This window comes from Chrysoperla carnea, chromosome 4 (assembly GCF_905475395.1).
Source record: "Chrysoperla carnea chromosome 4, inChrCarn1.1, whole genome shotgun sequence".
Taxonomy (NCBI): domain Eukaryota; kingdom Metazoa; phylum Arthropoda; class Insecta; order Neuroptera; family Chrysopidae; genus Chrysoperla; species Chrysoperla carnea.
The window spans coordinates 31,094,693-31,113,730 of record NC_058340.1 but is presented as its reverse complement, the minus strand read 5'-3'; the positions used below and the strand labels follow the sequence as shown (position 1 = coordinate 31,113,730).

General features: G+C 29.5%; 1 protein-coding gene across 1 annotated transcript in view; it reads right to left on the bottom strand.

Moving 5' to 3' along the window:
* Positions 1 to 19,038, bottom strand: part of LOC123298661 — a 164,391-nt gene that overhangs the window by 35,012 nt on the left and 110,341 nt on the right. The window contains exon 5 of the mRNA XM_044880754.1: positions 4,075 to 4,206. Within this exon, the coding sequence (XP_044736689.1) occupies positions 4,075 to 4,206 (132 nt within the window). The remainder of the gene's footprint in view (positions 1 to 4,074; positions 4,207 to 19,038) is intronic.

Below are 19,038 nucleotides of genomic sequence, written 5' to 3'. Positions count from 1 at the left end.
ATTATAACATATAGAGATAGAGATCTAACGTGATACTATGATTTGCTCGGGCTTTGCTAGTAAAACCCTTCATTTTCTTAACTATTAAGCTCACATTATTAACTCTCACTTCATTATGGGTTTACATGTTAAATGTTTGGGTAAAAACTCCTATAACTGGACTAAAAGCTTGGCTGGTTTCTAACAAATGTACAATATCAGAATGCTTTCGCTATATGTTATGATTTATTGTTTGTCTTTTGTATATTTGTGGAACAATTGAATTTCATTCATTTATTCCAAGAATTACCAGACAAAAAGGAGAGAAACGAACGAAGATATGATCGTTATAATCTGAAAATTCTTTGATTTATTACTTTTGTTAAAGCTGTTTAATAGCCGTACATACTACATTTTAGTTTGGAGTTGATGAATGAGAATTTCAAGAAAAGAGTATTTTTAAGATTCATATTTTTTTTTCTTCTTTTTCATATTTTTATGTTTTATTTAAAATTGATTATATTATGATTTCCTTTTATAAAGGTAGGTAAAATGAATAGGCATTTTTTTGATTTTAAAATTTTTATCTTTACCCTTCGTCTATCGCGAGATAAGCATTGTGCCACATTTAAAAGTTTTTTTTTCTAGTTTAGGGTTACGTTATTTTGGTAATCAATGTTTTCATGTATGCTTTATAAATTACTAGATTGATTCCCGCCCGCTTCACTGGACTTTACAGACCACGGTTTTACAGCCTCCACCCCCTTTTTTTCATAATTCTTTAATTTATTCTTATTTAATTTCTGAATATAATTTTATTTATTTTCAAATTATGAATTTTTCAGATTTTTTCAACTTGCTACAGTTTTCAAAAATATTTTTTCCTTCAAGTCGATGTGACCAACTCTGTGCGGAAATTTCACGGAATGGACGAAGGGTTAAATATCATTGGTCATATTTTCACCGAAAATATAAACTTATACACCGTTTCGAATTCAAGAAACAGGAGTGATTGAGGGTGTATTAGGTGGGTGTTATACCACATCTGTATTGTACCAAACCACTTCGTACCTCTGTATATGCTTTGATTTAATTTAACTCGCATTCACCAAATATAAAATATAATTGAATAGAAATTTTTTATAAAAAAATTTTTTATAGAAGCTATAAAGGGATTTCATTTACCTTTATTGTTAAACAAGTGAAAACAAACAATTGACTGAATTAATTGTTGAAATACCATGCATAGTCAGTGTTGATTTCTTTATCACATAACACATACATACATGTGACACATACATAACTGATATTCAAGTATAGTACATACGATAAAATTTCCGCCTAATTGACACCCTCACGGGTAAAGAGTGATGTTAACGAAAAAATGTTGAAACAAAAGTTGGTTTTTTTTTTTATAAGAAACATTTTTTACATTTAAACTTTTGTTCTATCTCTAACGGTTCCAATTGACCTATGATGCTCATTTACGAACTAGACCTCACTTTTTACGTCCTGAGTACGCTGTAATTTCAGCTCGATATCTTTTTTCGTTTTTGAGTTATCGTGTCCACAGACGGACGGACAACCGGAATGGACTAATTAGGTGATTCTATGAACACCTATACCAAAATTTTTTGCTTAGAATCAATATTTTTAAGCGTTACAAACTTGGGACTAAACTTTGTATACCTTGTATATTACATATATGCATGGTATAAAAATCTATACGATAAACATACTGGATTATAATGGTATTTAATTAACGTTCATATGGTAGATAAAATGGGATAGTATTATTTTAGTAGATAAATTTATCAAAATAAAGTTGAAAATATTTTTGATAAATAAATGCCATTATGTTTATTGTTTGCTATGGTACACTATTTACATTAAGTGTAAATAGATAAGGATAGTTTTATAACACAGCAATAGCATTGTCCCTTTTCTGTTGCCACATAGTTTCTACATTGAGGCTAAAAAAGAGAATCAGTAACACCATTTTAAACCCCCGAACTAAAAAAAAGGGGTGTTACAAGTTTGACCTCTATGTGTGTGTGTCTGTGAGTGCATGTGTATGTCTGTCTGTGGCATCATAGTGCCTGTCTGTTTGAAAGGTAATTCAACGGAGAGTGTTCTTAGCTATGCCTATCTTTAAAGTACGAGTTTAGGGTTCCGTACCCGAAAATAAAAATAAAAAATTGGCAACGATCTTCCAAATGTTTTTAGAGAAAAAGGTAATTTAATGGGGAGTGTTCTTATATATGTTTCAAGTGCGAGTTTGGGGTTCCGTATACGAAAAATTTGTCGAAGGGTTTTTTAAATTTCACTTGTTTATTATATGCTAGTACCATAAAAAGAGCATAACCAAGACTATATTTTTTTTGCTTGATCTGGCACTGATTTTGTCAACATCAACGACAAGAAATCGTATTTTTTTAGAAATAAAAACAAAATGATACAAGTTATGTTATCAACTATACTTCTCACTGACGATTTAATCAGTTTACTGTTACATCACGTTAGCGTTTTTACTAGTAAATTACAACCGGAATGCAAAAAAAAAATTATACTATATCATTTATTATGTTAAACTTTTAAAAAAAAAAGACATAAATATAATTTATTTTATTAGTTAAAAACTATTGATATTAGTTGTTGTTTTAAACACTAGATAGAATTACTTTTGGAAAGACAGCACGATTGTTGGTAGGAGTTTAATCTTTTGGAAAAATGATCAGGCTATATTACTTGGCTTTATCAGGCAAATTTTATCTTTGGTAGTTTAATTGTGTATAAAATTTTGTTTTTGAAGCTCTTTTTACATACACTTTCTACTTCTGCCATCCTCTTTTTTGATTTTAAACAAATTTCTATGTAAACGTATTCCAGTCAGATTTTTGATTACAACACTTTTTATAAGGTGTCCTAAAAAGTCACTACATTACTTTAGTAATCATTGTAATAATTAGATAAATCGCCTCACTTTAAAACATAGTCTAAGGCATGGTAGAACGTTGTAAAGGCACTTTGTGAACATTTTGTTTAATCTTCCTTCAGATTTGCGTTGCAAAACGATTTTGGCATCAATCGCTTCTATTTAATATAATATAATAATATTTTTCGTACATCAGTATGTAGTATCGACACATAAGTTTGATCGTTACCTTAACATAAATATAAAACCACATTCGATTATATTTTCTACATTTTCTCAAGAAGAATGTTTTTAAATTCTGATGATGACATTTTCCGACCAATAATTTATATTGGATAAAATAATAACCAATTACAAAAAGTTTAAAGTATCTTGTATATGTTACCGACAATGTATACAGGGTGTCATTAAATCACCGTACCAAACAGAAAATATTGGCTCAAAAACTACTCGTTAAGAAATTTTGTGGCCATGACAGCTTTTATTCAGAACAATCTGAAGTATATTTTGGGGGTGGTTTGAAAAAGTTTCACAGAAAGCCATTTCCTAGCCATATTGGTACTATAGATATATGTGTAGCTATGATCCAAAGAACATTTTAGGGTGGGTTAGAAAAAGTTTCACAGAAAGCCATTTTCCTATCTAATATTGCGAGCATGCATTTTAAATTCAAAAATCTATTATTATATGATTTTCATTTCTAGGAAAAATGGAAAATTATAACCGAGTTTCCGGAATCAAAATTGAACTATTGATTGTAATGATATTGTGAAAGTGATTATGCGAACATAATGCAAGATTTTGTGTTTTTGTATAGTAAAAGTTAAATTGATAATCGATAAAAGTACATAGTTCCAGCTGCCGGGTGTAGAAGGCAACATTGATTACAATGTTAATGGAAATAAAATATTAAAATTGCAGACATCTACTTCTAAAGTTATGGAACAATCTTTATGAATTAATCTATTAAATATATATAAAAGCTGATCATCACACATGAGCTTTATATATTCTTAAATTAGAATAAAGACAAAACAGTAAAAGATACCAATAAGATTTCTTTTAATTTTAGACCTTGAGTTAGTACAGGGCATTTTATCTAAAAACAAATATATATCAACCCAATTTGATCATTCTATACATAAACGAGTTTTATTTACCTGATGCAATTGATGGTGGTATTAATAGCTTTTGTGTATCGTTGACACGGACACTCCATGCTGTTATACCTGGAATCCCCGGTGTGCCATTTTGTCCAGGTTTACCAGGACGTCCCCGTGGACCAGCAATTCCTAGAAAAAATAAATAAATCATAGGTAATTAAATGTAAAGCCTAATAGAATTTTTTTTTATTCAATTGATAAGGGTGATCTATATTTCCTATGTTTCCAACTCTGTAAATTAGAATTCTGTGAATACTTTTGCTTGTTAGCATCCGCAATATTATAGCCGAAATAACCCGCTCCCCCGAAACGTGCGAAAAGTGATGGAAAATTACCGCGATGGAATACACTGCTGCAGAACGTCAAGCGGCGGCCATTTTCGAATTTTACATCATTTTCCACATTTATCTTTACGAAAAAATTATTTTATTAGGAAATGGAAAACATCATGGATTCTATTAATACACAGAAGCGGATTACTGTATGAAAACACACATGTATGAAAAAATCATAAACGGTTACCTAAAATTCGTTCCGAATTATGGTTCGGAAGATATCAGCTTCACTGCTCAAATTTAAAACTAATTTCACTAAAAACTTCTCTTGTATCTAGAAATAAATGGACGATATATCTAGAAATAAATTTAAATAAATTTTTTTTGATAAGTTTGACACAATCAGGAACTACAGTATTTACAAATGAGGATCATTTAATGATCCGGGAGATACATTGAAAGATACATGCTTGATGGCTGCGTCGAGGCAAAGATATCCTCTCTTATCTGAAATTTTGCACCAAAACTCGATCTCTTCCCCTAATCATGAGAGAGATAGAAAGTCATAAAATTGAAATTGGGAAAATTTAAAGAGATCGCTGCATAATGAAACATGAACTGGATGGTAAGCTATGAACTTATCTTCCACTTCGCACCAATTTTTGTCCACATGCACATATCTTCATGAAATTAATGATTTGGGGGCGTCTATGCCACTTCTGGTTGAGAAATGACAGATGGGTACATCGTCACCCATCTGCTCTTTTCATATTAGACAATCCAGCTATTTTGAAATAGCGTCTGTTGATTGGCATTACAAGAACGAGTCTCGATGCAAAGTGGACACATAGGACGAAAGCTTTGACTGTTGTTAAAGTTTTGGAGTAGTCATATCGCACGGAGTTTTGTCATACGTATCCCAGACTACAAGACATTCAAAATAACTGAAACCCATGACAATGTTATGAAATGTTATGAAATCATCGTTATAAAATCTCTAATTGCTTGTCCTGAATAACCACCTTAATATCTATCATATACTTACCAACATAGTATAATTATTGTCCAAGCAATTAGTGTTTGCAATGTGTGGTTATGCCTCAAGTTACGGTTTGAATGAATGAACGAATGCAACATTAAAATGAAAACTAGAAGTAATTATAATTATTACTTAGAAGAAACATTGTTGGTACTTGTTGGGTTTGTTCCAAGGTAATTATTATGTAAAAACTTATTTATATAAAATATATATTTCTATTAGTCTTGGTGCTTTGTGCAGAGAGACATTTTTGTATAAGCTCTGACAAAAGCAACATTTATTAGAGTTTATGTTTTTTTATAGGTAGAATGAATAAAGATTGAACTATACAAAAAAAATAGTTTCAATGAAGGAAATCTTTGAAAGCCGAGCAAAGTTGGAGTTTGACATAAATTTCGTGTATTGAAGCATCGACACAGAAGAATATCGAAGAAACAATTACTTGAATGAAAGTCCACGACTAGGGTGTACCTACGTACATTCCCATATGTGAAAAATTTGTTTTGTTGCCAAACCACGCAGTAAGATGGCTAGCTCTAGTACGTCACAGCTTTCAATTCTAATTATTTAAAATTATCATAGAATTTTTTTTATAGATAAAGAATTAGGCGTAGCGTAAAGAACCAGTCATTTTAGAATAGCAAAAATATGAGAGAATGTTCTCAAGGTCGATCCTACACGAAAATTTTATAGAAGTATATATATTCCATGATTTATGAATTTATGAATTACGCGAAAATCTTAAAATTGATTATTATTAATTGAAAATACAGATGAAAAGTGTTTTTATTTCGACAGCACTGTCGAAATTTTCGTTTAAGAAATAGTTATTAGGCGCATCCTTGACAGTCAATTTTTGGACGAAATTTTTTTTTTTTGTGGATTTACAAATTTGATGTTTAGCCCTTGAACGCCAGAATTAGCATAGAAATGAAAATAAGCAATTGATTGAGTTAGTTACTGAAATACTCTATAAAGTGTTGAGTAGCAGTGCTTGTAATATCTTTATTAAAAAGATAAATTAAAAAAAAAAAAAATATTCATGAATGATTAAAAAGTGACCATTTCTTCCTTGAAAACGTCCTTGAATATTTTTGTAGGATTTTTTTCGTTTCTAGGCTTGCTTTGAATCGAAATTTTTAACAAAATAATTTCTATCTGAAAATTGACGCCTTTGACCCCCTTAATATTACCGGATGGATTAAATATGAAATTAGAATCAATATTTGAAGCTGCCTACAAATTCTCAATCTCTCGTAGTTTTTGGAGAAAATGGAAACTAATTTGAACCCTCATAGGAAAACAAAGTTGTTTACTTTTTATAAGAAACAGTTTTTACATTTAATATTCTTTTAATAAACAACTTTTAATGGAGCTCGCTATCAAAAATTTTATCTAAATATCTCTTTTCGATGTTCGAGCTATCGTGATGACAAACAGACAGACAGGCGAAGGTGATTTTATACATTTACCAAAGTTTTGTTTATCATTAATATTTCTAAGCGTTACAAACTTGGGGCTAAACATATGTACTCATTAATCATATAATGTTTAATGACGATTTTCATATAAATCAATTTAGGTTTTGTGTGGAATTTGTCATCAATTTGTATACAGAAGAAGATACAGCACCAGGACTATATGTATCACACAAAATAAAATTCATTAAAGAAAATACATGATGCATGCAACAATTTTCAGTTTACCTTTTGCAAGTTGTTTTTGTTTGATTGTTTTTTTTTTTCTATTTGTGTTTTACAAAAAGGACGATTAGTTTTAAATATATGTATGTGTACGCGAGAGTGTTTTTTATTCAAACAAAACACTATAACAACTACCAACTGCTTGTAACTATCGTTATCACTCATTCGACAACAAAAACACAAAACTAATTTTATTCGTGTAAAGTGTGTACTTTATCGATTCTATTTTTTGATAAATAAGTTCTTTCCTCCTAATGATTATAAGGCAGTTTTCTCTATCGAAAAATGTGTTGGGACTCTGATAAGGGCAGCACTCTCATCAAATGTTAGAATCTCCCCAAAAAACATTTATAGCCTCCTATAATACGGTAATTTTCATTTAAATTTCTTCGAATTATAATGGTTTAAAAATTTTTTTCTTAAATCTGAGCCCCATTTATGCCACTACAAAACTGGCAGTGCTACATAAATCTTATAAAGGATAGTTATATTCATTTTTGCTTGGTAGCCTGTTGCTTGATAGACCATTTCTCAATTTTGTTACAATTTTATATCTTTCATCGATAGTATAAATGGCCTCACGATCGAATTTGCGTTAAAAAAAATCGTTAAATTGTTATTTACATTTTCGGGCTTTCAAGCTCTTTGGGTACTTTTCGGGTTAGGGACTGATCTTATTCACATTGAGCAAAATATAACTTAGAATAGGCCTATTAAAAATTTATATTCAAATGGGATAACAGTTACAAATACCTCTAGAGTATGAGCTTTTATTGCAGGCTTTTACTCAATGGCAGTATGCTATTTCACACACACAACGATATTTATCGAATCAACTCAATGAAATCAAATTAAATCCTAAATTTTTACGCAAACGATTTAATTTTTAACTTTCGACTAACAAAAAGGGTTGCTATAAGTTATATGTATGTGTCTGTATATCTGCGTGCCTGTCTGTGGTATCGTAGCTTCTAAATGGATGAACCGATTTTGTTTTTGATTTTATTTGAAAGGTTACTTGATCAAGAGAGTTCATAGTAGCTATATATTTTAAGTGTGTGCTTAGGATTCCTTACCCGATAAAAACTAGAAATGATGATCTTCAAACGACTAAGCAGATTTTTTTAAACATAGCCACTGTCTGGATCAAATTACCTTTCAAAAAAGCAAAAAAACAAAATCGGTTTTCCGTTTAGGAGCTTCGATGCCCCAAACGAATCGATGAGACCTGATTTTGTGTCGGGGAGAACTTTAAATTTTTAATTTATATGTTATAAGCATCAGTTAAATATATCAACAAAAGAATATTAAACTAAAAATTAATGCAAAGAATTGTTTAGAAAAATTAAGAGACATAAAATATAATCGTATATAATAATAAACGAAAACAATATTTTTAAAATATTTCTATATACAAAAAAAATAAATACCTACTTGGCTTTTATTAAAAACATTTTTTGAATGGAATTTTCTAAAAATTTATTTGTTTTTACACAAAAATGCAATTCAGTATATTACATAATTCAATTATTTTCTCATATTACAAAGCCCAAGTAAAGGAAAGTTGGTCAATCGTACCATCATTTAAAATATAATATTTCTTGATTGCTCTTAAAATATGCCCGTTTCAATGGTCCCTGCCAAGTTGAAATATCTCATGTTATATTTTTTATTGTTTTGTAAAGGTAATACTCATGAATACGGTAAATTAAAGTTTGAAGGTACATGATTATCTCTTCTCATTTCTTCAAAAATTTTTATGGTTTTTTAAGTTGAAGGTACTATTGGCAGTTCACTTAATTTTATCGAGATAAGTTTCATTAAGTTAAAGGCAAGATAAGGCAACAAGATAAATTCCACTATGACAAAAGTGCACCATTGGAGGAAACAATCGCAGAAGCAGGTGATAATTGTGGAATTAATTAGATGTGATGATATTAGCAACTAGCAATAGTGATTGCTACGAAAACTTTTTCTTACGTGCGCAATCAAACCAAAATAAATAATGTAACTAAAATCCTACTTTTTTTTAATCACTGGTACGATTTAAATACCTGATGACGTCATAAAGTAAAAAAATTGAATTTTTTTGATAACACAGGCAAATTTGATCTGATCTTATTGGAATTTTTTTTGAAACCCACTAATTTAGGTAATTCTTTTCAGCTGTGATGTCAATTTTTCGCTAACATTCACTTATGTGCTAAATGCCGAGAAGAGGACTCCTCTTTCTTGAAACTTATTAGAGCTAGGTTAATTTTGATCACAAATATGAAAAGTATGACTCAAATTTAGTAGGATTACACACTTGGTTTATGAAAATTGGATAAAATTTGGATGTGATAGACAAAAATTAATTTTTTTGGATTCTGATGACGTCATAAAGTTAAAAAATTTAATTTTTTTGATAACACAGGCAAATTTGATCCGATCATATGGGAATGTTTTTTGAAACCCACTAATTTTGGGTCATTCTTTTCAGCTGTAATGTCAAAATTTTTGCTAGCTATCATTTATGTGCTAAATTTCGAAACCAAGACTCCACATCGCTGAAAGCTATTAGAGCTAGGTTAATGTTGATCATAAATATGAAAAGTATGGCCCAAATTTAGTTGAAGTACATACATGGTTTATCAAAATTGCCAATATGGTACTTTTTGATACCTTTTAATGAACAGCGAATATATTATAATAATTATACCGCTAATTTTCTTCCGTACTAACATTGTTTTTAAATACTTTTAATTAAGGCGATTAAAAGATTATTTGGAAAAACATATGGATTTTTGTTTTCAAAACCTCACACTTCTTTACTTCTTCCTGTATAATTCATTCGCATCTGTAAGCTTCTATCTTTACTAAAATAAATATGTATTTCTAAAAGACTTAAAAATCATGCTGGATGTATAATATAATTTATTTTATATAAAATGTATAAAGTACACAATTCATTAAACATTTTAATGCACGTCACAGTGGCATACATTATACGTTACCCAGTCATAGTCTCTGTATAAGTAATAAGTAATCCTTATACTTGCTATATATTTTTAGTTTGTAAATGAATTAAAATATATAAAAACATTAATTAAATTACAAACAAAAACTATTGTTGTTATTTAATATATTTATATATACTATATATACGACGTACGCTTGAGTAGAAGCATAAGTAGCATAAAGCTTTTTAAAAGCATTAATGCTATATAATACTTATGGTATAAAATGAATATATGTTTATAGTTTTTTCTTTAATTAATAATTAAAAATTTTATAAGAATCATTAATGAAAGCAATGTTTTTTAATTTAAGCTTATTTAATTTGCATTTTTTAAAGCCACAAGCTACTTCATAATAATGCTATTAGAGGAAAGTCAATATTTAGTGAAGAAAAGAACATTATTTGTCAGATGGAGGTTAAGAAATTTTGCGACTTTAGGTTTAATAAATTAGGACCCCCCGTAATAAAAAACTATCAATAAATAATTTTTTAGCTCTTTAGTTTCAAGTTCTTTATTTCTTAGAACCTGTAAAATCGGTTTGGTTCGGGAAAGTTCTCCGGCTGTTGGTATAATTGTTAAATAGAAACGTCAATGAATACATTAATAAAAAAAAGGACTTTTCTAAATCAGTAGAATATATCGTTACTAACATACTTGCTCTATTTTGAACTTCTTCAGTGTTTCAAATTGTTTAAAAACTAAAATTTACCGTCAAAATTGCTATACAATTCTCGCCTCTTCTACCACAAGTCTATCTATGATAACTAGATAGGTATACTGTTACTCTGAAAGTATTATCTTCGGCAATATTATTCATCTGCTGTGAGCTTTCTCTTCCGTTGTCTCTTTGTATCATTTTTTCATATTCTTTGACGATTGAGAGTTGACTATTGAGAGTTCTATTTTTTATTAAACTTTTCCCATTCGGCAGAAATTATATGAATTAGCCTGTTATACATTTGAACTGTACAAATGTAATATAACTTTCAACGGATTATAATTTTTTGCATTCTTATTTACACAATTATTTTTATGTTTGTTTGTACACTTCTACGTGTGCTCCCCTTTGTACGGAGCATTTTGATCCAGTGTTATGTACAACGGCGATGTATTGAGAAAGTCAGATTGTAATCCCGCAAAATTGATCTTTTTTTCTTAGAAAATTGACTAATGATAACACAACTAATGATAACAAGTATTTTTCTGGTTCTAAATAAATATCATAGAACACAATATATTCACTTTATTTTTCATTCTAGAAAAGTTTTAAATTTTATCTCGAAATCCCATAAAATTGACTTTCATTCTTAGTAAATTGACTAATTTGCCTACATGGATACACCAGTTCTGAATAAAATAATAGAACAGAATATAATCATTTTATATTTCATCAAAGGAACGCATGTTTGGTTTAAATAAAAAAATGTCCTGAATATACAAACACTACATCATTATTATTAGAAAACAAGTGAAAAAATAATAAGTTTATATATATAAACATGTGACCATTATTTACAAGAATTCTCGACTAGAAATTATTTTTTTCTAGATAAACTATCAAAATACCCACAAATAATAATGAAATAGATAATAACGAAAAAGCAACCCTTATATATAATAACAGTAATGCCACTTATATATTTATTCATTCTTGTGTACAGAATTCTTTAAGTATGAGATAAAACCATGCTCTTGGAGTATTTACCAAAAGTTATAATTCAAGCGTTGACTCTTTGATTTGAGCCAGTATTTAACATATAGTTTGTTTTTGGAAAAAATAAAAGATCAAAGCATAAGCAAATGATTTACTCTCTGAAGTGTCTTCCTCTCTTTTTAATTGAAAATGGAGTTTTGCTCATGATACTCACTGACATTGTAATTTTCAGTTGGTCCAATCATTAAATTAACCTGATTTTTATACTTTTTGGATCAAAATTGCCCCATCTACCGAGTTTTCCCCATCCACCGGATACTTTGAAAATGGGTTACATTGGTGAATAGACTATACTAGAATAAAATATAGTTAAAAAGATGTATCTCAGTTCATTTTTATTAAACCTGGTTTTAGGAGTTTCATTATGATTTTGTTCATCTACAGTTCTTTTCTATATTGAACCTCAACAAAGTCAAAGAACACGTTTTGTTGGTGGTCTTTCTATTATTTTATTATATAAACATTATTCTTTTTTTAAACACAGCAACAACGAAATGTCTCCTGATACTAGGAGTTATAGTACCTAGTAGTCTCTTGCTAGAGTTTAATGTTAACACTATACAAATGCTAACTTATATTTATATTTGTAACATATATAATATGAATAATGACCCTTTTTTATTTTAACAAAATCTAGTCAGTCTGTGTTAACGTAATACAGTATAAAACAAATATAAACGCCATAAGACCTCTGTATTTAGACTGATATGTAGTATTTAAGGATATACGAGCACAGCACGAAAAATCAAACGCACTAGCTATGAAATTATTCCTTTATACTAAATAAGTGAATGCCACTTAATTTTGAGTTATTCGTTACTAGAAAATAAAATAAATATAAAAACTCAATATTACTAGAAAATCATTTATTTTAATAGATACGCTTTTTGAAACTACTCTGAAACTACTCCGTGTTAATTTGATCAAAAGCCGTCCCGAGTACATAATTCTAAGTCTTTCACACGCTTGTATTTTTAACCGACTTCAAATACAAAAAAGGAGGAGGTTCTCAACTCGACTGTATTTTTTTAATGTTTGTTAACTCAGAACTTTTGACTGAGGAAGCCGATTTCGATGATTCTATTTTTATTTGAAAGCTGGTGCTTCCCGTGTGGTCCCATTTCAATTTAGAAAATTTGCATTAAGTATGTGAGCAACAAATGGACGAATAACTCAATATCACGCCAACCGATTTTGATGATTCTTTTTTTAGTGACAAATTAGCTAGTATACTTCAGATTAACTAAAAATCACAAAATAAAAAAACTGTTTAAAAAAAAAAAAACGTCAAAAAAAAACTATTCTAAAACAAATTAATATGCATTAAAAAGTAAAAAAATAACGATAATATAATTTAGTTACAATTATTCTTATTTCTGGAGTCGATGTCAGCCAAGTTAATGCAGCAAACTGTTCTGTCAGAGTTGTTTTCTTGGCTGACACCGACTCCAAAAATAACAATAATTGTAACTAAATTATATTATCGTAATTTTTTTACATTTTAGTGCATATTAGTGTAATAGTCGCCTGTATAGAAAAACCACTGTGAGCTTTTTATTATTAGAATTTTAGCAGACTTAGTGAATAAGAAAACTTTTAATCGCCCCCCCCCCCAGATATACGCTTTCTTAAGCTACTAACGCATATTTGGGAACTTACATCCCGTATTTATGAAAACCCTTTGTATTTGTGGAAGATTCTCACCTACTCATTAGGGCTACCAAAATTCATACTTTCGGAGACTTTAATTTAATCCATTTTCCTTAAGGGAAGTGTAACATCTTTTATCGGATAAGATTAACTTTTTTGTTGAAATTTGGACACATACTACGGCCATAATTTAAAAATACCCATCTTTAAGAAAAAATAATTTTTTTTAAAAAGCCCTAAAATTATCAGGGCAACAACAATAATCTACATTCCAAAGTATTGTCTCTAAGTACGGATGTAAAAAACATTAAATTATCATCATACTCTTTAAATAAATAAAACAGATTTATTTATTATAACACTTCCTCTATGGTACATAGTGTAAACAAATATATACAGGGTTGGCTCTGTTAAAAATTTGCACTTGGCTGGTTTTGTTAAAAAAAAAGGAAGTAAAATAAACAAAAATTATAAAAGTTGGAAGTAATTCATTGTTAAATTCTTTCTTATTGCAAAATAATTTTAAAATACAAAACATAATAAATTTTTCATACGATAATTTGTAGCCAGATACTGAATTAAAGATTTGTTATTTCGAAAACCTTTTTGTAATGTAACGACCGGTATGTTTAAGTAAAAGTGAAATTTACAAAATTCAAAAAACTCCCGACAAATGTGATTTATTCCTTGTTAACCGATTTTTGGAAACTTAGCTATAAAATATTCTCAATCAAGTCGATTCGACCGTTTAGGGGCTACGATGCCAGAGATAGACACACACACATAGCAGTCAAACTTATAACATCCCTTTTTTTAGTTCGGGGGTTTAAAAACTATAATAACAGGCTTAAGCAAGCATTGAATATATGTAATACTAGCGGCCCCGACGGACGTTGTCCCGTAAAAACGTAACTCCAATTCATGAATACCTATACTACGTTTAGCCTGTCCGCTAAACCCATCCCGCTAAACCCCAATTTAACTCCTATTTATTGGAGTGGCCTGACCGTCGACCTTTGGCCTGACGTTTGATAGTAGAGCTCGCTGCGCTCGCATATGGCTCTAATAAATGCCTATTGACAATACCTGAATACTATTAAAAATACATAGTACACATAGTATACATAATGTGATATGATTTATATGCGCTCCCACCATTTAATGAAATTTCATTTTTTTGTTACGGAGCCCTCAAAAACAGTTTTAGTGGACCGAATGGTAAATCTAAACCATTCTCCAATCCCCTTGAACTCACACAAAAAATTTCATCGAAATCGGTCCAGCCGTCTAGGAGGAGTTCAGTCACATACACACATACACAAGAAATATATATATTAAGATATGTATATTTAGAAACCATAGTTACTTATAACAACACCGTTCAAATGTAATAATGAACTGAGATTATTGATTTTCCTAATACCAAAAAGTAAATCTATACAAGAAATGAAAGGTAGAAAACTTGAAAATATGCAACTGTCAAAACTGAACACAAAAAGTATGACTCTTAATATCAAATATAATCGAAATAGGACGTGGTTATAAATATCCACGTCTTGTCATGCTGCAGCATTAAAACAATGTAATATTTTTCAAATATTTTATTTGTACATGTCAACATTTCGACGACGAAACACCACTGATACTCTTTTTAATAATTCAACACATTCTATATATTTCTATTAAACTTGTCTAACTAGAAAGCACACATGCATTTACCAATATCCCAGACATGTTGTATCAAGACAACGGAGGATATAACTTCTTCATTGACATCCATGAAATAAGGTTTAGATCTCCTATACAGTATATAAAGTCTTTAATGTTTTCCAAGAAATAAATTTTAAGCCCGGTAAATATTGTTCAACTTTGTGGAATTAACATATTATTTTAAAATCTCTTTGTAAATTTAATTTCGTTTGAAAAATAAAACGGATAGAAAATTATTTATTAAAATTGAAATAACATGAAAATGGAAGATAGTTTGCTCGAAAAGATGTTGCCACTTAAACGGGCACAACACATTGTCCAAAAAGATGTTACCACTTACATGTGTGAAACGTGTATTTAATAAGTAGTTCAAATACACGTTAAACAATCCTAGATTTAATAATTTTCCTTTCGCCTTGTAAACAGTTTTATAAATTCATTTTCGTCTTGTATTTCGAGAGCTAATCCGCGATTTTGTTAGTATACCTCGGATCGACTACACTTTCTGTTCGTTTTTCATAGATTTGAATAATTATGCCTCAACACGCTTTAAAACTATCGTTTCAGAGGTAACTACTTTTGTTTGACAAGCCAAATATTACAATCTTATTTTCCAAATGTTAAACACGACAAAACGTTTCAAACGAAAATTCTTTGTTTGTGAATTAGGAACAATTTTTTCTTCTATCTCCTGTCGTTTATTTGATAGATGCTTAACCAAATTTTCAGACAAGAAGTTTTGAAAACATTATTCATCAGTTTTCGTCATAAAAACTTTTCCAACGATTTTAAATCGAAACAAATAAAAAAACTGTCATCAATGCATTCACGAATTAATCGAAATAAGCTTAATTCACACTTTCCGCATATTTGTCGAGATAATAACTTGTTTATAAAATTTTTCTGACCTAGATTATTCTATTAGAAAATGCTTTTATGTTTATAGTATATATTCTAGAACCTTTTGAATCTTAAAACACTTTCATTTTTACCCTCTTGATGGATATTTGAAAGATTACTTTTTCTGCAATATTATTAGGCATATTTTCTCAGAAAGTATAAACTTATACACTATAAGGGTGTGTTATAGTTGCGTGTTATAATTCTTAGAACATGATTCACGAAGTTTCCAGAATGTCTGGTTGAATTAATGTCAAGGAAATGACTTTTACGAATTTCAAATTTACAGCACCCCACCACAATAAGCTAAAACTGTGGTTTGAAACTTTGTCCAAGAACTGAATTAAAGTTAAAGAAGGGCGTTTGATAGTATCGATTTGCCACCCCCGCTTCCATCCGTTTTATGTAAATATTTCATGTGTTAAAAATCATTCCATAAGCATCAAATGAGGGGAAATATAATCTTAGTCATGGAGCATTGCTATTCACAAGTTTTCTTTTTCATAATGGCATTGCCAATTTATTAGAAATGAAAAAAAGAAACATCCAAAGTCCGATAGAGGGAATGAATTGCGTTACTAAAAAATGCTTTGCTGTGTTACTCAACTATTTGTTGGGCAAATACATGGGGCATGGTATAGAAATTTGAGTTTAAACAAAGATTAATTTCACCTTAAAATAAGTTATTTTACTTTATTTTATATAATTCCACGCGAGATATCAGGATTTACAATGTTTCTTCAAAAGAATAAGTCTATGAACTTCTTCATGTTATATTCAAGCACTTATACTGGGGTCTGAATTGTGGTTGAATTTATATATATTGTCCATTCTGGATAACTTGTGCATTTCTTTCCTGTGAATTTCAAAATATATCTGTGGATACAATACGTGGTATAATCATTAACCAGATCATACGTTAAGGAGCTACGATGCTCACTCACAGATACACAAAAGAATTATAAAATTTTTACTTTTTTTTAATAAAGTGAACTCTAGTGGGCCAATTCGTTAAAGCGATGGCTAAGCTAGAATTGCGAGTTCCATTCCCGTCGTCAAACAAAAATTAATTTTTTTAAAGTTGTGATCGGCTGGTGTAGTACATGGTATATACTTGGTGGAGGTGTACTCAACATTAAGGTCCCAAAATAATTGAGTAGCTGAAAAACTAGTGAAAAAGGTTATCACAATGAATTTATGGTTTTTGAGTGAGATCTGTGATCTCTGTGGCTTTTCTATGATCTCTATAATCAATCACCTACCAATTGGCGAGAAAATTTGAATCACCTAAATTATTACTGGAACTTTGCGTACGTGGGACTGGTGTAAGATATTGAAGATAAGGTCAAAGAGGAAACAAATCTGATGACCAACTAAACGGATTTGCTGTGATTTCGGATTTAGTGCGTAACATACCAATATATTCAACTAATGTCGTCGCATTTTTTTTCTGTGATAATATTGTTAATGTATATTTTTTTCACATATAGTTTGTATTAAGGCTTAAAGGATAGTCTATTGAGGATTTGATGATATAAGGTGATTAGATAAAGATTATTTTATTACATAAAGAAAAAATGTTTATATGAATTTTTTTTTTTTGTACGTGTTATCGAAATTATGACTCATGTAATTTAATCGAATGATATCTTTTGCGAAAGTTTTCTTTTCGCCCACATTATGTAGCTACACACATAAAAGTGTTTTACATAATTACTTTCGATGATTTTGCATTTTTCGAGTGTCTGTGAATAAAACATACAAAAAAAACAAAGCATACTAGGCGTTGGAAAAAATCTCAATTTAAAAAAAAATGTTGTAACTAATTTGATTGGTTGTTACACTCAGGGCCGGATTTAAAATTTTGCCGCCCTTGGGCAGTCGAATAAATGCCGCCCCATCACTGAAATTTCACTCAAAGTTATATAGATTTGATATCTTATTTTAAAAAAATAAAAAAGGGTCATCCAGATATTTTTTTTCTTAAATATAGAATAACCCAAAAACGTCGTTAATTTTTCAAAAAGAAAATCCGAATTAAAATTTTTAGATTCCGGAAAAAGAAAAAATCAAATATTACTATATCAAATCTTCAAGAAAATAAATTAATTCAATTATTTCGAAGATTAATTTTTACTTAAGGTGCCAAAATTATAATTTACCCTCTTTCGATTTGACAAATAATGTATAAGTTGAATTTCTTAAATTATCCCCTAAATAATAAATGATTAATTGAAAGAATAAAAAATTCCTATAGAGAACTTTTGATGACTATAAAAGAAATTTTTTTCCACTTTCCAAATTTTGCCGCCCTAGAAAATTTGCCGCCCTGGGCACTAGCCCCGAAAGCCCCTAGTGTAAATCCATCACTGGCTTACACTTATGAAGACTAGAATTCTTTATTAGTTTGGATGACATATTTAACAAGTGACGTCATTCTAAATCCTATATGGCATAGTAGTCCTTACGTCAAAATGAAAAATTACACAAGAAAAAAGTTTTCATAGAAATCGGGAATAAAATTCGAATTTTTTTATCAAGTTTTTTTAAGTTAAGAAAAATTGTTCGTTTCCAAAACCAATAGTTAATGTGAGAGACTAATTTGATTAGAAAAAAATCGATTACATTTTTGAATTAAATCAATCTGACGTATTCCCGAGAAATGATTGAGAAAAAATTTTGAAAAAAATTTTTCTTGTTGAAATCTAAAAATCGTTTTTTTTTATTTCCTATTTTCAGAATGAGTTGTCAAGCTCATCGATAAAATATGAGATGCTTTATGGGTCCAGTAGGATCCACAAAGGAATCAAAATAACTAAATATTAAAAGACATAAGAAAATCGATTGGAACTACATTTTCAGTATGTGGAATATAAAGAAGTAAAAGAACACTTTAATCTTTTAAATTGTTTATTTTATTCGAATTTAAAAATCGTAAATTTCACAGTAATGAAAATATTAAATCAAT